The 27,986-nt window shown below is 38.2% G+C and overlaps 1 protein-coding gene across 2 annotated transcripts; it reads right to left on the reverse strand.

Annotated features, from left to right (window-relative positions):
* Positions 1-548: 548 nt before the first annotated feature.
* LOC113664138 (protocadherin Fat 4) lies at positions 549-27,969 on the reverse strand. 2 transcript variants are annotated; one of them, XM_089200893.1, is made up of 40 exons: positions 27,663-27,969; positions 24,919-24,972; positions 24,138-24,268; positions 23,924-23,983; positions 23,417-23,506; positions 22,397-22,495; positions 21,555-21,662; positions 21,013-21,129; positions 20,215-20,290; positions 19,596-19,702; positions 18,837-19,004; positions 18,151-18,279; positions 17,452-17,610; positions 16,721-16,923; positions 16,121-16,250; positions 15,197-15,288; positions 14,451-14,538; positions 14,238-14,366; positions 13,970-14,040; positions 13,563-13,806; positions 12,728-12,842; positions 12,527-12,591; positions 11,417-11,632; positions 10,786-10,920; positions 10,277-10,404; positions 10,057-10,175; positions 9,800-9,934; positions 8,814-8,909; positions 8,150-8,199; positions 7,787-8,008; positions 7,244-7,332; positions 6,951-7,016; positions 6,312-6,380; positions 5,558-5,758; positions 4,888-4,947; positions 4,209-4,274; positions 3,772-3,817; positions 3,390-3,418; positions 2,469-2,523; positions 549-1,727 (listed from the first exon to the last, which is right to left on the reverse strand). In XM_089200893.1, the coding sequence occupies exons 1-40, from the start codon at positions 27,724-27,726 to the stop codon at positions 1,176-1,178; spliced, it is 4,833 nt and encodes a 1,610-aa protein (XP_089057019.1). In that variant the 5' UTR covers positions 27,727-27,969; the 3' UTR covers positions 549-1,175. The 2 variants fall into 2 exon arrangements, with proteins under 2 accessions (XP_089057019.1, XP_089057020.1); XM_089200894.1 differs by having other exon boundaries at positions 3,772-3,814; positions 27,663-27,957.
* Positions 27,970-27,986: the final 17 nt, after the last annotated feature.

Below are 27,986 nucleotides of genomic sequence, written 5' to 3' on the forward strand. Positions count from 1 at the left end.
GGAGGTGTCAGTGCATCTTGGGCAAGGATGTTCGTCTTCTTTAGGCTGATGGTAAGGCCGAACTCTTTGCAGGCGTGAGACAGCTTATCGACTAAGCGTTGGAGGCCTGCCTCGCTGTGAGATGCCAGGGCAGCATCATCTGCGAACAGCAGCTCGCGGATGAGCACCTCAAAGGTCTTCGTTTTGGCGCGGAGCCTGGCAATGTTGAAGAGCTTGCCGTCTGCCCTTGTCCGAATGTATACACCGTCCGAGGAATCGGCAAAGGCATACTGGAGTAACATCGAGAAGAAAATCCCGAACAGAGTTGGTGCCAGAACACAGCCCTGTTTTACTCCACTTCTGACTGGGAAGGCATCCGAGGTGGCTCCATTAAAGCAGACGGTGCTCTGCATGTCCTCGTGGAAGGCGGCGATGATGGCAAGGAGTTTCGGTGGGCAGCCGATCTTCTGAAGGATCTGGAAGAGCCCGCTTCGACTTACCAGGTCAAAGTAGTAGTCAAAGTTCTATAGTTAGAGATCGAATATAGCAAATACCTAACTAACTAACCAAAGTAACCATCATTTATTTCCAATAGCAAACTCACAGAAGATTCTGCGCATCGAACTAAGTTCGAAGTGGCCGAACAAAACTAACTCACTTACATAATTCGAGCTTAGCTACTCTTACTTACAATATTGAATTTTTCTCACTAGCTCAAATGAGTTTAGTTAATGCAAAAGTTTTGTTTACTTTAGCTAACAATTGAGAGATAAATTTATCACATACTACGTTAGTTTCATCACAAATGATTATCGTAACTAAGATTCGCGTTGATATTTAACCCGGGCGAGTTCAAATCCTGGGAACTTGTTTGAATGAAACCTAGGCTTCGAGACGAAAATGACCCAAAAGCTACCCTTATTGTACAAGGTCTATAGAGAAATCAAACCAAGTGGAACTTTGAGCTTAAGCCCTTCAAGATATCGGCCATAAGGTCTGTACATAGTTGCCTGAATGCTGACTTACATTGAAGCTATGTACAATGTGAAGAAAAAAATTAATTCCTCAAAAACGCATTCTAGCACATTCTAGCACATCAATTTAAAGGAAATCAAAGGAACAAATGAAAGATGACATAGAAGTCTTTTTGCAGACAGTATCTTCAGCCTAATCTTACAGAAGAGTGAAAAATTTTATTAAATTTCCACTACTGTTCCTTCCTCATCGCTTATGGCGGCCACTGAGGCTGATCTCCTTGTGTCTTTGAATATAGAACTAACACCAGCCGGCTCTTTTCCTTTGCCGTCTTCGTCGCTAGCTTCCTCGTTGTCACACACTCTTTTCCTCTCATGTTCATCAAGCTGACAGTTCCCTTCTGCTTCTTCACTGATCACAACAATATCCGGAAAATTTTCCCTGACTGTTCGTTTTTCTCCTTGCCTGTCTTTTGTCCCACGCAAATCAAACCTCACTCTGCGAACTGTGTTCGGTGCTCTTGTGTAACAAGGCGTATTCTCGCCCAATTGGCAAACCCCCTGATGTTCCATAGGCTTCTCTTCGCTCCTTTCATGGCTTTGACTGCGGTCAAATCCTTCATTATCATGGCTTGCAGTATTTCCTGCAATCATTGAGGTGTCTGTTGCAAGATTGTCTTCTACATTATGGTTTCCATCGATTTCACTGCTGCTGCCCGGGCGGTGATAAGGGGTCGATTCATAAAAACTTAAAGAAACAGCTTCTCTTTTTTGCTAAAATGATATAATGATAATTATTACAAAATCATAGGAATCTGTTGATAAATCTTAGACCTTTGTCATCTAAAATCAAATTAGAAAGAAGGGAACTTAAGAAAAAACGATGGAAAGCTGAGGACAGAAATAGTGTGTTGGTGCGCAGTGATTAAAAATCTTATAACTCTCTGCTTATCGGTCTCAACGTTTTGTGACAGTCAGCATAGTATTATTTTTTAACGCTCCAGCCGTTGACAAAATTCTGATATTGAACCTTTGAGGTGTGATGGATAAATCCACTGACTGCTTTTTCGTCAGTGAAATACGAAGGCATATACTTTAATGCGGTGTATGAAAACACTGTCCGTCTAAAAGCAATCGTGACTGTTAAAAGATTCTGAAACCACGGCAACTCCACGAAAAAATACTAAACCAAAATTTAATGATGGATGTGAGAAAAAACCAAATTGGACGTGAGGAAAACGAATTGTGACTAGTAAATAGCTATCAAAGTGGGTAACTGAGGCATGAAGAAACCCTCTTGTTGTTTGCGTCGTAGAAGTTTAAGAGTATAATTAGTGCGTACTTCTTGCCGTTTGCCATAGTTTCAATTATTTTCTGCCAAAGTTCCGTACTACCAGTCTTACAGATACAATCAAGACTCCTATTTCTCCTTACTCAGGAAATTTATAATGTTGTGATTATTGTAAGGAGTAACTAAATGACCAAAAGCACACTGAATTTTTATAGTCGAGTTACCTCTTCAGGTGTTTTCCTCTGTTGGTTTCTTACTTTGTACGAGCCACTTGATCTTCTGTTGGGGACAAAATTTCCTATCAGTGACTAAATGAATTTCAGTCATTCTCATGTTTTAAGGTAGAGAAAAATTACTTATTTAGCAAACATTTATACCTGGCTCAAATTGAAGTATGGTTTTTTAATGACATAAACACAGGCACAACAGTCTCAATAGACTCAAAAAAAGAACAACAGGATCAATAAGAAAAGGCTGTCTCCCTCCAAAGTATAAAAATTGTGTCTGGTTTTAATTTTTTTTTATTCAATTTTTGTGTAGAGTCTCGTATCTGTGGACAATGTAAAGAGAATTGTTATGGCTTTATGATAAAATTTGACTCTCCTTGATATAACAGCAAAACCTTATTTTCGTTCTACGCGCAAGGATTCTGATCTTCAGTTTTAAATATGAAAGAGGAAGTTGTCTGAAAAACGCAAACACAGCTTGTACTCCATTTAAACGTACCCACCTATGTCGAACCTATGGTAAACAAGTAAATGACCAAGGTTACTTTAAAAACTCTTGAGGTGAATCAGACACAAGTAACCTCGTTACAGCAATTTCGCTTCACCGCATAAAAGGCGGAAGAAAAAAACCGAATGGAAGAAAAGGATATGATGATGAAGTTCAGTCAACATTCCTAAACAAAAGCTACAAGGCGGGATTTGTTGAAACCTTTCGTTCTACCAAAATGAATGTTGCTTTCTATGTTAAACTTAATGAATATCAATTTCATCACAAACTAATCACAAACACGCAGCATAACACTACAAAATCAAAGATACAGTAACAAACATGAGGCTTATTTTGGGATTGGCCCGAAGATGAAATATGATAAAAACGTATAGAAAACTTGTGGCTTTTACTCCAGCAGACATACTTACAATGGTGTACGAAGAAGATTGCAATCGCCCTAAGAATCGAAAAAAAAAAGATTTGGCATTAAGACTAACTTTAATTTACATCAGAGAGCGAGCCACAGAAGCACGAAAAACACCATAGTGGCATCAAGCAAAGCTTCTTTGGACTCTAAGAGAGAGTTGTTGAGATCTGAGGTTTAAAGAAGGCTTACTTTTTCGTAAAATGCATTTAGAAAAATCGACACTTAGAGGAAAAGTGCACTGTATGCTACAGTAAACCCATACGGGTGTATGTAACTCTGCTCATCAAGTCATTGTTATTGCGTTCATGTCGCTGATAGAATCGAGGTTAAATACTCTGCATTGTATTTATATCGATCAATCAAAATAAATATGTACAACATACCTGGTTTGTTGGAACTTTCTGAACTGTATACTTCGTGTTGTCTCTACTGAAACAAGAGAAAACTTGAAGTATGGCTGAGGTGTTTTTAACGGAAGAAGACCGGCTTAGAAATGATTGAGCTTTGATCGCATACGTGTAGTTCGATTAGTTTATGAAGAAAACATTACAGTTACGATCTGGAGGGAATATAAACCACGAAAGGAAATTCCTCAAGATTTGATTTTCAAGATTAAATTATAAATAGAGGAAACTGAAGACATATCTATAGTCTGGGTAAACATACAGGTACAGTGCTTTTTAGATACGTTGATTTCCGGGATCAGAGGTTACATTGACTCAAACATTAACATGAGAAGGGAGAATAAAGTTTTGTGCAGAGGAATCAACGATAAGCTTAAAAAAAGTTATTTCTTCTAAAATGATGCAAGTATATTTACAAAGATCGTCGAGTTCCATCTGCTTCGGACTCAGTAAATGCTTCTATGCCGGGCATATCCATGCAACTGAATTAAAAAGAAACACAGCAAAGGAGAGTCACAGAATACAGCATCAACCAATAGGGATTACGAAAGATGATGACCTCAGAGAAAGCCCACAAGGGTCCTCTCCCCCCTCTTTGGATGTGAGTGGAAACCATGATTTTTCACAGCCAGTTGACAATAAATTTAAGCGACTACAAAAAGTCGACTTAAGTTTTACGAAACAAACATTAACAACCGAAATGGAATTAAAGTTAATTTTTAGAAAAAGGCACAATACTTTTAGCTATATTAAGAGAAAGTGAGAGAACAGCGGGGGATGATGATGGGGTCGCATGGAGATTCCACAAAAGCTATTTTTAGTTTAGAGATGTCTTTTCCTCAGATGTCCGCTCAGTAAATATCCGCTCAAGAAATGACCTTTTCCTTTTGATCCAAGGAAACCTCTTTCATGGAAAAAACTAGTCACTACGCTATTATTATCGAAATTTATCTTTTCACAGAAAGTTTCAGGAAACAGGCTTTTGTTCGTGCGACTATCTATGTATAACCTCAATAAAATTGGTATATCTGGAAGGACTTTACCAAAAGGCTAGTTACCAGTTCCCTAACTCCTTTCTCTATTGGTCATACTTACTACCAAGGCATCGTCAGAGGATATGGTAATTCATCAGTAGTCTTGTAGGCTCTCTTTTGCCTGCAACATGAGATAAGAGGAGGAGTGAAGAGAAGCAAGAAGCTTCTAAATCGAGTGTAGCACTACAATATCAATTCAGAGAAGTCATGCTGCCCGCACATGTAATTATATGTAAACAAGAATGCAAATGAATTAATCTCATTTCCATTTTTTCTGATCCAAAACCAAGGCTCTCGCTGTTGACGTAACTTCTCAGTAATCGTCTAGTGAAAGCAATGATTGCTCGAACATTCATGTCTATGTGGACAGGGAAAGACTGGGATCTCCGTGCTCCTAATGTTTCGTTCTACTTACAAGCATGAAAAACTTGATGTTGATGATAACTTTCGCTCAATTTGTTAAAACCTCAGATGGTGAATAAATACAGACAAGCTTTAAAATTAACCAACTTGAATGTCCTCGTTCAAGTATTTCCAAACAAGTAGCGTGCACGAAGAAAAATAATGTTTTAGTGGTAGGGAAAGAACTCCCGACTTCTAGTTGTGGTAGATGGCTCAAAAAACGTCTATGCATAAGTTCAACCAAATCTCTTCAGGTCTAACCTTACCAGGGCGATCACATCACACGAGTAGATCTTTCTAACATGCACATACAACTTTAAAAAGCTCACCGTTTTCTCTTTTTCTTGGCTATTATAATGCCAACGAATGCTCCCAGTCCGATGCCGCCAGAGAGCACCAGCATAACAGCAATCAGGATACTGAACTCCTCCCTTGAGTCTTTAGACGCATGTGCTGTCCCACCAGAAGGAATACGTATAACCCACTTTTTAAAAACATCGTTCAAAAGGTCGGAGTTGTTTTGCAGGCGACTGAGAATGTAAGTACAGGAACTGAATTAACCGCAACAACCAGAAAACAGTGGATGGAAAAAGTTAGGTACTGATGTAGAACACATGACAAATGCTGTTTCTTTCATTTGATAAAAAAAAAGTTCTTTATCTCCATATCTTCGAATTTTAGAAGGAAATTGCCTTCTCTCAGAAAAAAATTGAAACGTTTCATGATAGTAGCAGTTCAATAATAACGTTGAAAATGATGACCAAAAAGGATAAATGAATATGTATTGATTCGCTACATCAACGGCTGGCTTAATGCATCCAAAACGATCCTCTCTCTTTTTGACAAAAAGAAAAATAAAGCGGGTAATTTTCTCAAGGAACTGTGGTGCTGCGTCGGTGGAGGGTATTACAATATAATTTCGTTTCATCAACCGAGTTGATGATGGAAATTTGCTACCGTAAGAGAGTTTCAGAAGCTGACTTTTCGAGCATTAGTTCTTCGACAGAATGAAAGAAAGATAGGTGACGAATAGGTAGGAGACCTCTTTATATCCGTTATGATCGTTTTCTCCAGTTGCTTTACCTCATAAACTCATCCGGAGTCAACAAAGATAAGGTATTGTTGTCAACAGCATGGAAATAGATTAGTGTGCTGGAAATGATGAAAACAAGAGAAACTGTTAACAATAGAGTTTTTATTAAAATTTACTTACCTCATCAACATCTATTAAAATAAACTTTTTAACTTCATGCACGATGCACGAACATTTTAAGTTTGCATACCCTGTCTGGAATTCCTAACATCAAAATCCAGAGTTTCTAGCCATGATAGCTGTTTCATCGCGCAGAATGCCTATTGTTCTTGAGACATTTACTAACAGTAACGAAAAAATTATAGATCTATAACATTAGCAGCGAAGCGTAATCTGGAGGAGTAACATTTTAAAATCCAATTTTTAAACGCATTTCAAAATTAGATATATTCAGATCTGTGCAAGAAATTGTTAACTTGATGAGGTTTAAGTTTCTTAACTTTTCACATATCTTTGTTCATAATCATTTGGATCATGATCAACCTGGACTTTCATTTCAGGACCTTAGTGTTACTATTTATTGCCAGAATGTTATCAGTTATAAGCAGGAACCCATTACCTTGGCTCCTGTTATAACTATTACATTTCTGATGCCTTGTGGCTCTTGGCCTGTCTTCATGACCACTCACCTTCCATCCTCGGTCTCTCGTATGTCTTTTATCATCACGGTTCCTCCAGTGAGATTGCGCAGCATACTAGAGATAAACAAAGGAGAAAGCGATTTTCAAACTATTGCCTCAGAATAGAGCATATTTGCACAAGCAACAGAAATGGCTTAATCCGTGAAGTTGGCCTTTATGTAGCAGCGAAACAACTGTGTGATTAATTCCAGATCTGTATGATGGAAAATTGCAAAGCTTAGAGGAATAAGTCTCCCAATAAATCAGCGTTGATTAGGGAGCTAGAGAACAAAACAACGAACCTTTCAATCTCGCTTCTCTTTTCTCGGACAAAAACAGGAGGAACACCAAGCTCAAGTGACAGCTTCTTAGGATCAGAGAGGACGAAAATCTGAATGAAAAAATGGTTAACAAGTTTAATCTTGTACATGAAAAAATTACGCACTTCTTATTGGCCGAAAACGAGTGCATTCTCATGTAACACGAGAGCAAAGTTTTACACAAGTGCAAAGTTGCAACACGAGTGCAAATTACATATAGTGCACGCATTCTTTCAAAATTTCGTCTATCTTGAATTTCTGTGATGTTTTTTCATGTACATTGTTAACAAGTAATGACATAATTTCCTTCGCAATTTGATGTAATAAGCACTTGCAAATTCTTCAAAGACAACAAATTGCAATTTTGTTGTCTTTGAAAAATTTGCTCGTGCTTGTTAACTTCAAATTGCACTCCAAATCATGATGTTACCCATACGTAGTAACTATAAGGTGACATAAGGTGACGTATTGTTATCTATTTGAAATGCAGAGAACGCAACATCCGTCCAACACTCACAAACTTACCAGAACAGATGCACTTTGATTCGCCCTGTTACTCGGTACTTTTCCTTGGTTGTCCACGGCAGAAACTGTCAGATCAAACACTGATTTCCCAGTGACGTGGTCTGAGAGATTGGAAAGTGTTACGTCACCAGTAGTATTGTCCAAAGAGAACAATCCAGGTGTCCCCTCATGTACGATGGAGTACCAAAGAGAGCCATAAGCGCCGGAATCTTTGTCTGATGCCTGTGAAAGAACGCACAGGTTTGCATCAAAGGAAAACAATCATGGACCTCACGGAATTCTAATTCTCGAAATTTCAAAACGTAAGTCCCACATTTTGAAGTCAAGCAAACCAGCGAAAAACGAGCCGATTACATAGTTTACCTGGATGGTTGCCACCACTGTGTTCCTTGCGGCCTCACCTTCATAAAAACCTGAAACAATGTACCATAAGGCAGGGAGCATCATAAGCATAACATTGTGGAAGACGCATTAGTCTTGGGGTCAGTGCACTAGACTTCGGGTCCATGTGATGAGTCCCTGGTAACAGCACATTACTCTCACATGCCTTTCCACCCAGGAAGATAAATAGATACCGGCTAACTGTTGGGAAAGCCTGATAAAATGCTGAATGATAACCTTGCGATGAACTAGCATCCCATCTCGGGGGGAACAATCATAAGCTTAGTCTCTTCATGTTAGGGAAACCGGGATAAGCTTGGGGGGGGGGGGGGAGGGAGTGGAGGTCACTTGGCTTGAGTACGGACTTTTAAGCATAACGTTGATACTTAACTAAAATAACCAAGTTACAGATCTAATCATTGGGCTGGATTTTTTAATTCTTTTGATGATCGGTTCGACTCAGTGACTACGCACTCAATATGGTAAGTCCCTTTCCCTAATTGATGAATTCAAAAACGAGATCTTTAATCAAACACTTCTTTAAAAGAGGGAGATACGAACACTCACTATAGCAATATCTATACTGTCAGGATCTGCCAGTATGAATAATTATTCTATATTTAACTCTACAAATAATTTTGCATGCCTCCAATAAATTGTGATTGAATGAACACAGGAGGGTTGTTGTTCTCATCTTGAATCTCAATTGTGGCTGACACCTCATCGAAAGCTACCGTCCCATCTGAAATGGAAATGAAAGTTGTGAGATAAAAATTGATCATGATACACGAGGCTTTACGAAAGACGTTAAAATGACTAGCAACCTAAGCGAGTTGCATGAAAAAACTCATTTTAAATCAATTGGCAAAAACAGCGAGATATGTGCTCTTTTTTTGCTTCGGTTAGGGTGCTGAAAGTTGTCCGTGGTGTATAAGTCGCGCGTCATTGAGTCTAGCGTAACTTCTTGCGAGCTTCTCGCCATCTTCTCGCGCAGTACTTGATCACGATGAGCCAAAGACTGAGGTAATCTAGTTTGAAATCAAATAATTTACTTAAATCAAGACTCTCATTGAAACTCGTTGGCATCTGAGCAGTTATATATCTCTAGGATCAAACGTATATTCTTTTGTATGCTAGAACCGACAACCATCCCCTAGAAACTGAGAATAACTGGAATAGCAACCCAAGCCCTATTTTGCCTCCGCCTTCATAGGAACGTTTGACGTCTCTCTTGTCTTCTTTGACATTTCATGACATTTATCAACAAGAACAACAACAACAAAAAGAAAGAAAGGGACAAACAAACGAACACATTTCAGGTATCTAATGTTTTCAGATTTTACTTGCTGTATTATGTGTCCTCTATGGTAGAAGACAAAGGTTATCTAAACATAGTTGCCTAACTCAGATGGAAAGGGCAGAGAAACATACCGCACGAAAGTGACCACGAAAAACCAGCCCAAATATGACCTGCGTTGCTGGCGGTCTGCGTTGCTGTCTGGGGGCGGAGAGAAAAATGAAAGGTCTTTCATTTTTCTCTCCGCCCTCAAAACCGCAGACTGCCAGCACGGCAGGCTAGCCCAAGTAAAGACAACGTTTAAGTCAGGAGGTGCGTTTAATTGATTTTGTCACCTCTTCTTTTCCTGTTACCCAGTCCTGCAGGTGAATTAAGTGCTCGTATTAGCAATTGGACGGATGAGGCCGCTTCATTTCCCAACCTCTGCTTTACATATATTGTCCCGTGATATTCACTGATGTTGAAAAGACCTGGTACAAATAAGCAAAAAGGAACAAAACCAGCTATTGATGAGAAGCACAGCGAAAGCGTTTGTAAAACGATAGCTTAAGCTTACAAAATATAAAAAGAAAACACGAGGTTTTCGCCGCACCTTTCTCGTTGCCGCTGGTAATTTCATAAAACACATCTGATTGATGATCTCTGTCAATGTCCACTGCTTTTACTTGTCCTATAAAGTCACCGACTCTAGAAAGCTCACTGGACAAGAACCTACACGTTTGACCGGTAAATCAGTTTAATATTTATAGAAAATAAATTAAAGAGAAATTTCTCATGAGTTTATCAAAATTACAGTAAAAATAAAAGCTTACTGGTAGGACCGCTGGAGGAAGCGCGGGTTATTATCATCCTCGTCACTGATGTTTATGAATACAAGCACCACACTTGACACCTCTTGAAGTGCAGGATCTGAGTTTAACAGTTTTGCCTCAATCAACAGCTGCAACGTATGTTAAAAATGTCTGTTATAAAATTTTAGAAAGGGTAAGATGTTGTATTAGAAGTCAGTGTGGCCAAAGGAGGGGTAAGAGCGCTGGACTCGCATGCCTGAGGTCGCGGGCTTGAGTCCTCGACCAAGATTTTATATAGTCATCTCCAACCATGAAGTAGGGTCTTAACTTTTCATTTGAAGTGCTTTTTTTAATTAATTACGTCGGTCTCCTTTAGCTATTGTTCTATAGACACTGCCGAGGGTAAATGAATCCGATTTTATCCATGAGAAGGAATTTTCCAGTTTTAATCACACAAACCGCCTCAAAAGAAGAGAATTAAATAACGACAAAAAAAAAAGGTGTTAGCTTTTGGCCTTTTGAGCACTCACAGAGTAGTTAGCGGTTATTTCTCGATCCAGTTCTCCCTGAGTGGTGATGAGTCCTGTCTCAGGCTCTATCGTAAATTTTCTTGAGCCCGCGCTGCTTTGGTCATGCAACACTCTGAACACAATATATGAGGTAGCCTGGTAAAGCAAGCACATATAATGAATACTATACGAGTGAATACAAGAATCCTTTTGTTAAAAAAAAAAAGTCGCACTTCTTAGCCCCGTTATATCCTTCTTTCATTTATTTAGGCTAATTCACATCTTATTCTTTTGTTTTTCCTTTCCTTCTTTAGATCAGCTGCATTCTTTTGCTTGTTGTTTCTTTACTTCATTTGAACTTCCGGTCGCTGATCATCTGTTTAGGCATTCGCTCACCAATTCGCTTGTTTCTCAGTTAGTCTACAACTCTTTCGCTCTTTATTTTCTCGCAGCTGTATCGTTATTCCCTAATCAGTTCTTTCACTCAATCTCTTGTTCGTACATTCTAATTTCGTTCTCTGATTGGCTTTTGGTTCTTTTATTTTCTCGTATACTTTCCCGCTCCAGAGCCCGTCCTGCCTATAAATGGCTCGGCTCCACAAACTTTCAGCCAGTTTCCCTTTTAACATCATGCACTCGGTCGTATAAATACCTGTATGTTATTGGTAATATTAATTTTAATCACAGGTGTTCCGACAGTGGCAGCCTCTGATATTTCCGCATGATATTCACTAGTGGTGAACTGTGGTGTTCTACTACTCAAGCCATATATAATCACTTGAACTTCCAGAGTTGACCACAACTTGGGAGACGCTAAGGAGTTCTCAGCGATTACAGTCAAGCTGTAGATTTCCTTTTCAACTCGTTTCTGTGAGAAGTAAAGAGGTTTAGAGTCAAGTAAACCCTATTATTTGCCTCTCGTCTTTTCTCATTACATTAACTGCTGACCACTAAAGGAATTTAGTAGGGTCACGGTGGATTAGTACTCATTATCTGTGTACATGTGCGACTCTTGCGATCGATAGAACATCAAAGAACTGGTTTGAGAGCCTTTTCTGTAGATCATGAATTATCCCCTGTAGGAAGATTTCGGTTGTGTCACAATAAATTTACATAACCCCCCCCCCCCTCCCTCAAGGCTCTTTGTTATTCTAATGAACCCCACCAGGAGCCTTTCTTATAGCCTCCCTCTGCACTCTGTCAGCGACGTTTGTTATTCTTATGTGTTACTATAATGTATTATTATGTGTTGATGTGCTATTCTAATGATTCCCACCAGGAGCCTTTCTCATAGCCCTCTGTACTCCGCTAGCGACATCTGTTACCATCTAGGTTGCCCCTGAAAACCATGTAGCCCCCCCTCCCAAGAAATATATTACGACACCCCTCCCCCCCCCTCCGAGGATTATTAATCACTAATCCTTAAGACGTCAGATTGAGCTAAATTCCACGAAATTTGAATCTTGGAATCGAGGATGGTGAATTTATGTTGAGGAGGAGACGGGAGGGAAGCGTCCATCAATATTAATTATTTTGGTTAATTTCATGCAACGCTGATTCTGAGAGATTGTAGTCACCAAGATTCTTGTCTGAGTGATTAATACATTCTTTTACGAATAAAGCCACCAGCATTTTATTCCCCTGGGCTGTCAGCCTCCAACGCAGGCTCGTCACGCCACACAACAGTTTTTTTGGTTGTGAGGGAATGATTGTGCGACGTGACGTGCCTAACAACTGCGTATGAGGCTACACCAACACTTACCAGCTGTTTATTTGTAGTTATGATCCCAGTGCGATTTTCAATAGAAAAGAATTTTGATCCATTGCCTGAAACAAAAAATCAGTGACAAAATAATTTAGTGTATCTGCTAAGAATGAAAAATGACAGGCAAGCAGAGTTTTTAAAAAAGTCATTTTGCGTCAAATCTCATTGAAAGGCATCTCAATTATCAAGAATTTTTACCTTCGATATGATAAAATATCACAGAGTTGACACTTTCGTCCTTGTCAAAGGCTGCCACTCTACCAATCTCAGTGTTGGCAGGAGTCAAATCTTGTACTCGGAAAACAGTGAGTTCCTATTAAGAGCAAAAAGGTGACAACATTCAACTTAAAACAAAGTCGACTTTAAAAAACTAACAAACAAACAAACAAACAAAAATAGAACTCTCCACAGAGTTTTTCCACCAAGCAAGTCATATACGGCACACAAACAAACATCCGATTCATTTGATACAATCAAAGAGGTAAATAAAGTAAATCACTCCATTGAAGTGTCAAAGTAGCTAGCCTGAGTGAAATTATAGGTAAGACTTTTAAGTTTAAAATGGAATATACTATAATTTTCAAACATAATTAAAAATTAATTTGGAAGACCAATATGGATGAGATTCTAAAAAAGAATAGTGGAGACTTGAAGGCTTCAAAGAGAACCTTGCCTGGCATTCAAGTCGAGGGAACGACTTAAGGTGAGATACCATTTGTCAATTAATTCAAGCCGAAGTGCATCATCTGCTTTCTGCCGAATCTAACTGTTGTGGAAGCTCCCGAAATATCTTCACTAAAACTCACTGTTTGTTGACTAGATGGTACCCAAGAGCGGAAAATCTTAACGAACACTCTTTCCGTGTCTAATATATAAGTAGCTGTAGAGGTAATTAACGCAACAGCTTCTTATCCAGATATTTTGATAGAATTCTTTCAAGACATTCAAACTAAGGAAATCTTGCGCTTTGAGAGCCAACCTTCGAAGGAAATAAAGCGTAAAAGAAAGAAAAGAGGGAGAAAAGAACACATACCGTTGCATTGTACGCGACGCAAGCCAGAAGATTTTCAAGTTCTTTCACATCAGGTTGCATATTGAAGAATTTTGGCGCATTGTCGTTGACATCAATGACATTGATTGACACATCCACAGCTGTCCTTCGCGACTGCGGAAGCCCTTGATCCTCAGCTTGCACAACCAATATGTAAGAACGAGAGGCTTCATAATCCAATGCTTTAGTTGTGAAAATTTCTCCTGTTGAAGAGTTTATCCTGAAACTAATAATTCAGGCTGGATTTTGAATAGGGATCATGGTTGCTCACTTCTTCTCATATCCACCTCGTATACATCGATTTCAAAAGTGCTGTATTTACTTTAGAAAGATAAAATGGCATAAACGTTCGATAATAATCATTTTTGCGTGACAGCAATCAAGCATACCTTTTGGACGATGGTGTATTCATCAATGAATAGATTGTTTGAGCATTTTTTCCAATGTCACTGTCGTTTGCCTACAGAAAATAATAACAGTTGGGATTAAAGATGTTTGAAACTGACGGAAGAATCTTTTCCCGTTAAACATTATTCGCAGGAAGGTGACTAAAATCGCCAGTATGTTACTGGTGCCATTGTATTTCTAGTTTTAAGTCTCGTGTAATAGTAATAAATATCGGTGCATTGATTTGTCAATCAAGGGCAGTTACTTTACCTTAACAGTACCCACAATCCATCCAGAGGTCTCCTCCGTTACAGAAAAGTGATAGCCCTCCACTGATGTGAATTGGGGCGAGTTATCATTGACGTCACCCACCAAAACCGTGACATTAACAGTAGTGCTCTAAGATGCAATTAGTTTTGAGTTAGTGTTGATAATTACAGTCTGAATAAAGCTAAGAGTTAACGGGAAGATAACAGCGCCTACCTTATTCCCTCCATCATTTGCTTGTACAATCAGATGGTAGACTTCGACTTCTTCTCTATCAAGTTCTCTAGCAACACTTATAGAACCGCTAAGATGAGACAGAATTGATGAAAACTTGAAATTGAAACAATCTTAAAGGCAAATGAACAAAGGGGGTAAGCCGCTAAAGAAACTGTGGTGCTGCGTCGGTGGGAGAGTATAATTTAGTTTTATCAACTGAGTTGATAACGTAAATTGGCCACCGTAGAGAGTTTCAAAGCTGACATTTCGAGCGTTAGCCCTTCGTCAGAGCGAAGGCGGGCTAACTTCGTCTTTAGCTCTAACCAAGGGCTAAAGCTCGCAACTTCTGCTTTGAAACTCTTTACGGTGGCCAATTTACGTTACCAACTTAGTTGATAATACTAAATCTGAACGGCAAGTTTCAGTTATACCTTGCTTGTCAATATTTAGGATTGGGTGGAGAAATTGGTACTGGAGAAAACGACTTGTCACCAAATATGGAAAGAGATAAGTAGAGTACCCAATAAAATAACACAAGGGACCTGGTGTGATGACCCTAAGGTTTGACCTGTTTCCACGTGTTGACCATTCGACCACCAGGGTTTTGTTTTAGGGGAATAGATTGATCTCTTCGAGAAACATTACGATTGCAACTCCGTGAGAGAGAGAGTTAACTAATTCAGAAGATTTAGTGCTTTAATTCAATTTTGAACTATATTTGAGGTTAGCTAAGCTAAACTTCATACCTTTCTTGCTCAATACTGAAGACACTTCCTGAATTTCCTTCCATCAGGAGATACTCTATAGCTGCATTTTCACCAAAATCTTTGTCCGTGGCCTATAATGGATGGATGTTTTGAAAAACGAAACTCTATCACAGAAATCGTTTAACTATTACCTTTTTTTCTTTATTTCGAAAAGGGCATGTATCCTACAATCGGTACCGAAAAACAAATCTCGATCATTGTGGTAACGAATCGCTATAGTTTCTTATCTCAATCTGGATTTTCCTTCCTTTTCCTACAGTCACGGTAACACCTTTGCAAGGTTTTGATTTTTCTCTTTCAGTTTCTGTTTCTATGTTAATTTTTTGTTGTTTTAACGCAAGAAAATTACCGGCGCAGGTTGGTGCGTTTAGTAAAAAACTGTGACTTTTATATGCACACTATCTGGGTCAAATGTAGTTTTGCATTAAACGGACCTCCTACCCGGCCAGTAACATGCACAGTGCAGTGTATGTATCTCTGACCTCTTTGTTTCCAGTGATTTGTCAAAATAGCGTTATTTATAAAGAAGGTAAGTTTCTAAAGGAATCGTGGCATGGTACTGCCACATGGTGCTGCGTCGGTGGGGCAGTATAACAAGATAATTTGGTTTCATCATCTGACTTGATAAAGTACATTGGCCACCGTAAAGAGCTTGTAATGCTCGAAATGTCAGATTTAGAATCTCTTCATGGTGGCTAATTTACCTTATGAACTCAGTTGATAAAACTAAATAATCTAGTGTTTATTAGCTTTTTCTTCCTATTTCGGTGCTTTTTTATCTTTATAGGTCTCAAATTGATATTTTGTAGTTTTCCATCACGTTTCAAGTCCAATAACGTCGGGTAGTTTGAATAGATAGTCGGAAAATGTTCCTGCTTGATAAACAACAAATTATCTTCTGACCTGAACTTTCAGGAGGGTTGTGTTCACTACAGAAGCCTCTGTGATAGTGACGGTGTAGAAGGGCTGGCCAAATAATGGAAAGTTATCATTGATGTCTCCAACAATGATTTTTACTGATACCGTGCTCGACCTGTAATCGTAATGTAAAAGGAGGCACCTCCCTTAGTAAGGAAATCAAAGTTAAAACGCTAAACGAATGTATTGCGGAAATCTCTTGCTAACAAACAATAACATTATTATTCATCATTAATGTTGGATTGCGTCGCTAAGTTTATTGTAGCCCAACCAAGATTAGTGTCGGTGCCGAAGCTAAGAATTAACGCTATTCATCCTCAAATTCTCAAGGGTAATATAATAGAATTACAATCCTTTCTCCATCACTTATCAAAGTTGAAAAGATTAAAAGTTCTGTACGTTGTCGTGGTTCCCTTTTAAACCATAGCTAATTTAAGACCATACCAATCATAACGGTCCAAATGTACACCCGTATTTAGTTAAAAACGGCTCAAAGACCATATCCTTCAGTGCATTCAATATCAATAGAGTTTTTGTGGAGTTGACCCTAACCCTAATCCCTGGGTCTTCACATATCTCACAAACCTTGTCTGTGTGTTCAGGGCGCTGTTTTCCGCCTTCACTGTCAGGTAGTAAATACTGATGTTCTCCCGATCAAGTGTCTTTGCGGTTCGTATTGATCCATTGATAGGATCAATGAAAAAATCTAGAAAATGATCTCTGGGGTCTTGAACGAGACTGTAGATGATAATAGCATTGAGCGACACGTCGGTGTCATTAGCCTGAACCTGGAGGATGAAACGTGAAAATAGAAATATGCATGTCGTCGTCATAATTACTTATCAATAACAATAATACAACAATCTGGGAAAAAACTTTCCACGTTACTCGAGATTGGCTAGATGTAAATCCAAATACAACCCGTTTAAATTTATTTCGCAGTACCCATTCATAAATATTTTTGCTGTTTCTTTGTTACTTGAAATTTCAACTTTAGTTAAAAGAATAAGAGTTGAAAAATTTATAGATGAAACTTTTCAAGTTCTTTATTTATGATCCGCTCTAATTTTGAATTTTACATCCTTTGCCATTCTCCTTTGTGGTTCTTTCTTAGTGTTTTTCTATGTTGGCCGAATCAATAATTTTCGTCATTTATACACAAAGCAAAAATTTTTTCGAAATGTTGCAACGCGGCTTGCTCCTCTAAAGGTAAAATTTTGTCATGAATATTAATTAAATCTAGCAGTGACCAGTTGTGCGCCCTGATAAGGTCTCCTTTTCTGCCAGATTTACTAAATGAACTAATTTGTTAATACCTGTAGGACATTTGTTCCACTAGGGAGCTCCTCTTGGACTGTAATTTCGTAAAACGGTCTCACGAAGCGGGGACTGTTGTCATTTCTATCTTCCACTGTAACAATCACCGTGGCGTTGTTGGTATATTTTTCCACAGTTTGAAATTCTTTGACGAATACCTGGTGGCAAAAATGACAGAGAGTGAGCTCAAACGTAGGAAAATGGAGAGTAATTGTGTTGCACTCTGCATGATTTAGATCTATGATCTATGAAAAGATAAATGGCTTTGTGTTAACAATTACAATTAGCACCCAAAGAGAGGCCAAAACTCTGAGATGCTTTCGCCATCAGAAAATTGCAGTTAGATCTCAGTATAATATCAAACATAGTCATAAACAAGTAATGTAGGATATCATTATGTTACTACATTTTTCCGCCATTACTCTTTGCTTGTATTTAAAACCTTTTAGAAATGATTTGACAGTGTTCTCTTTTTTCTTTAATTAATCTCCACACTCAGCCTAGGCTGGTACACCTGTGCATCACATCTCAATTTTGACACACAAAAACCAAAATTGCAACTAAGAACTTCGCTGATTTTTCTTGGTTACTCTCACGTCGACTGCACACAACTGATGAAAATCGTTTAAACGCTTTCGATCTAACAAGAGCTATCAGCTAAAACAGTGTGAAATCTTGGCAAATGCCTCTTTTTTTACCAAGAAGCTGTAGCGGTCTTGCTTTTCACGGTTTAACGACCCATTCACAACAAGGACACCAGTATTTTCAAAGAAGGCAAAAGGTTCTCCACCATCCGGTAAAACGTAGTTAAACACGTTGTTGATTCCCTACCAAAAAAAAGGAGACAAGTCATGGGAATACTCGATATTATCAATATTCGAAGAGGGCTGTTAATTTTTCATCCATAGCATCTACCTCCGACAATCCTCCGCATCATCTGACTTACTTACCAAGCTTCTGTTGCAGCAATCCTATTTTTTTTGCTTTTTCCCCACATAAGTCTCTTTTATCCGTTTATTTTCGTGAATATAGAAGGAAACACTACGGGAGTAAGGGTGTGCCAAAGCTTGCACCACATAAAATACCTCATCTTCTGCTTTTGTTCTTACAGTTATGATAAGGTAAATGTGCTCCCCTTTTTCAAAGGAAGAATGATATCAATCCAAAAAAAATATATGGTGAGGGCTGAGATTAATTTTTTTTGCCTGTGATACAGAAATTTTAGTTAATGACTTATTGAGACTGCATGAGAACATTTATAAAACGGTTTGGTAAATAGAAGGTGGGCAAGTTTGACTTTTTTTCGTGAAATTTATGGCAACAGTTCTTTTACAAAGATGTTTTTCTCCGAAACACAGAACATAACAAAACTACTACTACTAACTTGGTCTACATCACTCGCTTTCACTTCACCAACAATGGCACCAATTCCTGCATTCTCTTTAATTGAAAATGAGTAATACTTGGCCGAAAAGGTCGGTGGGTTGTCATTTGCGTCACTAATCTGGATATTAATTGTGGCATGATCGGGGAGATGATGTGTAGAATAAGCCTGGAAATTGCAAAAGAAAATTCAAAGTTTCAATCGATCGTTTCAAATACCAAATCAATAGGTAACTTATGCTCAGTTTAGGTCTTTAAAAATCGGAGAGACGTTTTCATAATTTTGCAAAGGATTGCTTGTAAACATTGAATGGATGAAGTAAAAGTAGAAGGCAGTGACATGAAAAACACCAACAACATTGTTGAAACTTTTTTTCTTTTCTATGTAATGTCAATTGTCTCTAAGAGTGACTGCTTCACGTGCATTGATATACTTTCCAACACAAGTCACTGTTCGTCCTTTTTGGACAAAAATATCTTTATTTACGACAGAAAATATTCACCGGTAGTCTTTACGTAATATCTGGGTCGTAACGAGTGCATGAATCGAAATGTTGCTTATTGTAACCAGACCACAATGAATATCGATAACTAAACAGAGAATTTGAAAAAGGAAAGATGAATGTAAGAAAGGCAAATGTGCAACTTTGAGGCGTATGCAAGATTAATTCTAGGCGGGTTTCTATTTCGCCGGTTAATTTGAATAATTAGTGATAGGCAACCAACGTTTGGTTGCAACGACCAACTGTATTTGCCTTACCAACACTCTCAGCTTGTATTCAGAAACATCTTCCCTGTCCAGTGTTCCATTCAAGGCGATAACACCAGTGGAGACATTGATGTCAAATAGACTGTCATTATTGGTAGCTGAAAAAACGATTGAGGTAAAAAAGCAAATGAAAATAAATGTTTATGGTCACCATTACTAATATCTAATACACAGGAAGGATGCCGTGATCTCCGGTCACTAAAGACGTTGTGAAACGAAGTCATCTTTTATCCGTATCATAGAATTTACGTCTTACATCTTGCATAAAGAACATTTGAATGCGGCTAAGTTACCTTGAGAGTTATTGCCTTCAACTTATGCTTTAGGCTGTGGACTGAGGAGAGGCTCCATGCAGGAATCGTCACAACATAGGATCATCTGCCTTTTTATCGACTAACTCGTATCTTACAATCTTTCAGTTAAAATCTTTAAATGACCCAATATATATATTCTCGCCCTTAATGCGTCTAAAAGTTAAAAGTTCCGCACCATTTGAACTATTCAATACACATCGTTGTTGTTTTACAAGGGCTTTCCCCAAGAAAACCGTTTGTAGTTATTTCGTTATGTTTTTTCTTTCCTCTTCTTGTTTTCCCAGTGTGGTACTTACACTCAACTATCTTATATGTCACTGGATCATTTAGTTTGTCCTGATCAGCTGCAGTAACTTGAATGATGGACGTTCCCTAGTGAAAAAAAACCTATCTGTAAACGAACAACATCCACAATTGGACTCAAGTTGCACAAACGAATAAACATATGATCTGGTATGAATAATTTATCAACCCTCTGATTTGACAGTAGTTTTATCACGGCCAATATCTGCAAGTATCTCGAAACATAGTCATTACAGTTTAATGGAAATGACCACAGTATCGCACAGGCAGCTTTGTCCACAATTCAATTCGTGATTTCTTTGACCTACCCTGCGGCTAATATAAGTGAAGACTCAGGAAACCAAGATTAAAGTTCCAAGATTTTGATGACCTCGTTTCGACCGCATACTGCGAATCTCCTTGAGGCGGTAAATCTTAATGCTTCAGCTACTTGGATTGGCGCGTTTCAAATATACTGATCCCAAAGACATGGACGCCCGCGATTTAAAAACATTAAAAAATAGAGCTACACGGCAGCAAAGCACTAGTACTAAGGGAACACAACATCGAGTAGTGATAATCACAGCTATACAGAAGCATGAGAATACCGGTGGAACAAAATGCTTCTTAAGTTTAGGCTTTAAAAGATAAACCTCATCGCCAGGAGATTGGTGAAGAGTCGCAGCATGCAGTCGAAGTCATGTGATCCATATCGGAAATGACTTCATCACGAGGCAATTCATAGCACTTCATAACCCATTTTGTTTCACCAAAATGGGCAACCATAACCTCTTCTTATCTTTCCTCCTTACCAAACTAGCGTCCTCTCTTACGAAAGCGCTGTATTCAAAGGAGGAGAATTTAGCAGGCAGATCGTCCTCATCTCCTACTGTTATTGACAGAATTGTCCAATTTGAGAAGCTCTGATACTGTAATTTAAAAAGACGTAAGAACGTGAAAGATTAACAAATCGTCTCATCATGATTATTGCAAATACATTTCAAAGTTCTGACTCCATTGCTTATTAGCTACATACAAAATGTAAAAAGTTTTGGTTCTAAGCACGACATTCTGTAGAGTTTTCACAGGACTTACAGTGAAACTGTAAATAAGTGATACCAGTACTATTTTTTAGGGAGGAAGATCTTTTTATAGTGGAGGAATGAGACTTAAACATATTCATAGACACGAATAGACAGACAGAAAGATAGACAGGTAGGTAGACAGACAGATCAGTAGACAGACAGATCAGTAGACAGACAGACAGACAGACAGATAAAATGAAATAAAGACAGGGAGATCCACCAAGGCTTAGAATGTTGAGTACCTAAGATTATTAACAAGGTGAACTAACATTTGAGGCTGTGATATTGAGCTCGTATGAGGATCTCAACTCAAAGTCCAGAGCTTTTACCAACATTACATTGCAGTGATAAGCATCCTTTAGCTTAAATATTCCATCCTGTTGAAAAACATCAAATGAAAGAAAATCGTAATTGGTACTTTCTTCTTAAGCATATCTAGTTGAATACAGCTCCTAAACTCATTAATGACTTGATTGACGAATAAAGGGGGAAAGTTTCTAAAGAAACTGTGGTGCTGCGTCGGTGGGAGAGTACAGCAGCAAATTTAGTGTTAACAACTGAGTTGAAAATGTAAATTGGCCACCGTAAAGGATAAAAAGCTGACGTTTCGAGCGTTGGCCCTTAGTCAGAGCGATTGGAGGAGTTGTGGGTTGTGTGGGTTTATATGCAGAAAGTGGAGCTACGCTATTGGTGGGAATATGGTGACGAGAAAACAGGTATAAATTAGTTGAATGAAAAGCGCTCGTTGATTCCGTGAGGATTAAAGGTGCCGATTTGAAAGATAAATTTTTGTTCTAGTGTTTTGCGGCTTTCCGACCTGCCTAGATGTAAGGAAAGGCCGCAAACTACCATATGATTCCCTAATCATTCTAAACAGCATATGGCAGTTTGCGGCCTTTCCTTAAGCGTAGCTCCACTTTCTGCACATAAACCCATACACAACCCACAATTCCTCCAATTGCTCTGACGAAGGGCTAACGCTCGAAACGTCAGCTTTTTTACCTTTCACGGTGGCCAATTTACGTTTTCAACACAGTTGTTAACACTAAATTACCTGCAATAACTTAATTGAATGAGTTGAGTGACCGAAATGTTAGGTAACAGTTACAACCTCATTTCCATCTACTATTTCGTAGAAAATTTCTGCATTCTGTTCAAAATCCTCATCCAAAGCTGTTGTAGAGAATATCTGTCGATCAACGTCACATGTCTAAGAAAAAAATTTACAGAAATTATAAGTTCAAATTAATGGCCATATCTAGTGAAACTAGGATGCTAGAGACGATGTCACGTCGGTATGCAAAGAAAACCTCAAAATGTTAACGGCCTGTTCCGGATTGTTTGTTTGAATTGAGCTGTGGAGGTTTTGAGAGCACAGAACGAATCCACAGTCCAATCTGATAGAGTTTGAAAAGATTGAAACCGCAATCGTAACAAATTGAACAGTCACGCCGGGGAAGGGCCTCAAAGCAATGAATTGACATCACATTCAATGTGATTAGAAGTCGACTAATGCTAGAAACATCGAGATTGACTTTAACAGCTACACAGTCAAGTAAAAGAGTTCTGTGTAGTACGATCTCGTGTTTCGTTAATTTTTTTTCCGCAAGATGGTAAGGCAACGAACCTTGCAAACTGATTAGGTCTTAATGCGGTCTTATCTCTGCTTATTACAGTAATGGTTTAGTGAATGGCCTAAATCAATGTTTTTTTAATTTGTTTACAAAAACTGAAAAAGACTATTTTGCTCAAATTTATACAATACGCTACTTAACGCTATTTCGTGAGGTCATTCAGCCTTCGAGGGCAGTTTTAAGACATTTGGTTTGTCACAGTTTACTGTATTACCTACACGCGATAGGTGCGTATGAGTTTGGGTGCGTTGTGGAAAGGGTGAATAATTGTTCAGGTGATTAGCGAGGGAGTGGAAAAATAATGAATAGGTTTATTATCGACTTAGGATCGGTGGAGATGGTGTAAAACCTTTTCTTTTGACTTGGTAATGCTGCCTCAGCCTGCAGCATTTTCGAGACCTTATTCATAATTAATCACCTTGCGACCCTCCAATCTGACAGATAACATATTTCATAACAAAGTGACGGTACTGTTGTGAAGAACTTAGTACTTTTACCTCTTTAACAGTAACATTGTAGTGTTGGCTTAGAAAGCGTGGCGAATTATCATTGATATCTTGAATCCAAAAGTAAACTGTGGTTGAGGCCTGTTTGGGGTAAAAAAGATAAACAAAGAAATACAAACGTTTAAACTGATGCCTCTTACTAATCGAGTTCGAGGCCCGTACTATAAGTTACGGATCGAAGTTTTTCTACTCGGATTTCTGGCCAAAGAGCAAAGCACGCGGGCCATTCATCGTATGGAGAAAAAAAACAAGATTTCATAACGGAGCGAGAGATGACGAGATGAGTAGCTATAGATATTTAGTATAACTCTAGACTCAAATTAAAAGGAAGTCACTAAGAAACCTGATGTTCACCTAGAATCTATAGTTTCTCGAAAGTGAAGCAGACAACATTGAACATGAAAAAAATTTACTTCAATGTTTCCTCTTAACCGGAAGGCCATATATCAAACTAAGTTTCCTTCCAGTTAAAATAATGATAAGAGTTTTTATACTTACCTTATTGCCAGCAGCATCAAAGGCGTACACCATGAATGACCCGTCTGTGTAACTTTCAGCCTAAAAATTAAATACAAAAATGCTCTGTTAACTATACAAATTAGTTACTCCCTTTTTTCTCTGCGTACTACCGCCGTCCCAAAAAGGGCATGTTAGTATCAGTTCGTCTTTAATATCATCAAATTCTTCCAAGCAAACGTTGTTGTCCACAAACCTCTCTATCAAAGCGTCTTTCGATTGTTATTATGCCTGTCGTGTTGTCTATAGCAAAAAGGTCCGCGGCATCTTTACTGAGCTCATATCTTACTGGATCTGGAGTAGCACTTGCACGAGCCACAAATGAGCCTTAAAGAACAAAAAGGTACCTTATTGACATACGGCACTGAGTGCTGATGAGCAAGAGGGGGAGGGAGGGAATTTGGTAAGATCAACTGTTTGGATTTAAATGTACGTGCGCTTCTACCATAAGGCTTCACACGATTTCCATGCCGGTGATGGTCATTTTCATCTGATACATCAGTTCGCAAGAGCTGTTTCCTCTCAGAACAACGTCCAGCACTTTTTAAGTGTCTGAATTTGTATTTTTCTCCACTTCAGGAACTTTCCTTGTTTTAACTTGTTTATTGAAATTATTTATTGTTGGAATGGTTCTACTAAACCTTACTAAGATTCGTGCTAAAACCAAAGTTGAACTACGACTTATCGATCGCATTTGAATTTGATAAAAGATGTAACAAGGCTTGCTTGGAGGCAACCATCGAAAACTTTGCCGGTCGATGCAAACATTTTATGACGAGACTTTATTCAGGGTACTTGGCCTTCGTTTATAACCAACATACAGATCACATCACTACATACCCGCATTATTCCTTTGGTCGTTGTTTTAAAAGAGCTAATTTGAAACTTAATCAAAATGACTGTAAATCATATTAAGGAGGAACTTTGGTGAGGAGGGAAAACATGGGAAATGACTGTTTGGAAACTGGAATACTAACCTGGCTGTTTCTCTTCGTAAATGGTAACGAAGATATTTGTCCGAAACCTTAGCGCTGCAAATGAAAAAGAAAATTATAATTATCCTCTCTAAAACTTCCTGGGTGTGGCTTTAGTGTTATCTGATATCTCTAAAGAAACTCAAATTATAGTAGTGGTTTATTTGACTAAGACAACAGTTTTGAAAGCAAAAATGAAGACACACAGAATGTTATTCGGAGAGGTAAAGCAAAGACGAAGATCGAAAGGTAGATCAGCCGAAAACCTCAAGGACAGCCAGTTACGATTGCCAGTCGTGGTGAGTTTTCGGAGTTAATCGTGAGCAGTACAAGAAATTGTCGCTACCAGCAACCAAGAGATATTCTCTTGCAGCAACTGAATGAAATTATCCGAACTTATAACAGATTGTTTTTTGCACCTTGGCCTTCAGCCCTGAAAGATATCTTGAGAGCCGAGGCAGTGGTGTCTTTTCGCGACAGAGCTACCTGACGACCATCGCCGTCCGTCAAAATGAGGAAAACTGATACAAGAGTCGATCCATACATTGATGAGAGGACTGTGGACTAGTCAGCTATTTCAGCATTGATCATGACCATTACAATTTCCTCAAATGTAATTGGTGCATTAGCTGCTTCATTTTTCGCTGATCATTCTGTACAGTTGTAAGCGTACAGGGAATTCTGACAGTTGGCAGAAATCGGACAGTTTAAGTAGCCAATCATAGCTAGTCCACTCTGCTTAATCCACCAATCACAGAATTGATCACAATAACCAGGGGAATTTTCAAAGTGGAGGAATTTTTTACTTTAGACATTGTCGCTACCGGAGATGTTTGTCCCTAAATGTATTTGTTTTTTGCAGAATTGTAACGGTGATGGTTAATTGGTAACAGAATTTCGTGCCATTCAATTCTGTCTGTAATCATACTCGTTATTGACAAATAGGACTTCCGCCTCGCAATCGTCCGATTGTGTTAATCACTCTAATTTTTTGAGACCAAATTGGACTTCTCTCGGTCCTATTACCCTTATTTCTACTTCACCACTTTTTTGTATTACAGCTTCCTTGACGCATTAAGCCTTCCACTGGTGATGAACACGTGACTACTCTCTATAATATCCATACGTTATTCAGTAAACAGGTAATGAGAATACCCGGACTTATCGCGTAAAAGTCATTGCCTTGATCTAACATCTAATTCTCGTAACTAATTTACAAGGAAATATATAGTAACTAGATGGGAGAATTAAAAATCAGATCTTGGGGATAAAAGGATTGATGTACCACAATGGAGTATCAGTTTTATCTCCTTCGTACTCTCGTCATTATGTGAGCGGTTAAAACTCGTCAGTCTGTCACGCTCAAACCATTTCTTATCACGATAGCGTACTTCTTCTAAAAATTGGTGAAATGTTATTTTTCAATAAATTCGCAAAATTTTCTTAGTTGACTTTATTGAATATAAAATCGCTCAATCGCTCTGACGAAGGGCTAACGTTCGAAACGTCAGCTATTTTACCCTTTACGGTGGCCAATTTACGTTTTCAACTCATTACTCAGTTGTATACTCTCCCATCGACGCAGCATTACAGTTTCTTTAGAAAATTACCCCCTTTATTGAATATAAAAACAATTAAACTATACGAAGTGCTTTTCTCAAGTTCTTTCATATAGGAGAAGAAGAGCGGATTTATACATTGGATTGATTCATCGGTTGGATTCGAGTGAAGGCCGATTTGACGCAAAATTTGCATTTGCGAACTTGCAAGGTATCCCAAAACATTTTAACGACGCCGTTCAGCCTTTGCAGCAGTATCGTAACATCTCGGCTATTTGAATTTCAAGAAGAGAAGTGATTCGTCAAGCAGAACTGTAAACTTTTTATAGGCGATATTCGTGAGGAAATTTAACTTTTCAAAAGAAAAAACCCATAAATGAAACTTCGTTACTCGACTGGAAGTACCACAAACAAAAATAAAAACTTATTTTGGCGTCTGATAATCAGAAAAAATAGAACAATTTTCAGCAAGGTTTGATTTGCTAAAATTTTAATTTTTTCTCAAACATGGGCGTGATAAATATTTGATGATTTCATCGACATAACACAACAAAGAATATAATGAAAATTGGGGTGAAGAAGAACGTCAGTATCTTCCCTTTTGTGATCTCAGCGCGAGAAATAATATCTGTATCTTTCTTTAATTAAAGAACGTTGTCCATCCCAGTACTCGAAAGATTATCGAGGTTTTTAGACAACCCTTTTTTACCCGAACAATAGTGATCTTTGACACTAAATTTTGTGTAGGAAAGACGTCAACGGTATAAGACATTTAACTGTAAATGACTAGCATAAGTTCAAAATTTCTTCAAGAAATGAATTGAACGCGTTTCCGAAGAAAGTTCTTTTTTATAGTGATTCTGTCAAAAAAATCTCAAAAATAACTTTTAGGGAATTTTCGGAGATGTTTTCATTGAATGAATTCTAATCTATGCTGAGAAAAAAAAAAACAAGAAAAACACAACACGCACTTATGCAAAATTTTGGTTTTTATACATTCTCACCCTAAAAGTTATCTGAGAAAGGTCGCTACCCATGATGAAACGAAATCTGATCGAACTTGGCAATTTTCCTCATAATAGTTTCACTCTAAATGCTTGTTAACCTGAATACCACTGAAAACCGAAGACAACAAGTTTGTTTAAAAAAAGAAAAATTTCAAACTATTCGAAAGCTGAATATACTTACCTTGGCAATAGTGGAAAGGCAAAAAAATCAGTGAAATCAGCAGAAATGTCAGAAATGTTTCCATTCGTGTGAATCCTTCCCTCCCCGTTATAAGATCCTCCTTTCGGTAAACATTCTTTGTTTTTCGTTTTCTTTTTTTGTTCAGAAACACCGTACCTTGATCCCCAGTCTAGAACTTATTCACAAGGTTTCCTTTTTTTCTAATCTCAAGAACACAACAGAAAAAGCTCTGAAGTTTGATTTACATCGAAACAGGATATATTTACTCAAATAGAACTCTATGCCATTTATGCATATGTGTTAGATTAATTATTAAAAGAGAAA

Source organism: Pocillopora damicornis, chromosome 3 (genome assembly GCF_964200805.1).
Source record: "Pocillopora damicornis chromosome 3, jaPocDami1.2, whole genome shotgun sequence".
Lineage (NCBI taxonomy): Eukaryota > Metazoa > Cnidaria > Anthozoa > Scleractinia > Pocilloporidae > Pocillopora > Pocillopora damicornis.

Bases quoted from the DNA above. Each gene is read 5' to 3' on its own strand.
- LOC113664138 (XM_089200893.1), bottom strand. From the start codon at position 27,726: ATGGAAACATTTCTGACATTTCTGCTGATTTCACTGATTTTTTTGCCT. The intron at 17,611-18,150 runs GTAAAAAAAGAG...TTTTGCCACCAG, and splicing joins AAGACCGCTACAGCTTCTTG to GTATTCGTCAAAGAATTTCA. The intron at 13,807-13,969 runs GTATGCTTGATT...CTGAATTATTAG, and splicing joins AATACACCATCGTCCAAAAG to TTTCAGGATAAACTCTTCAA.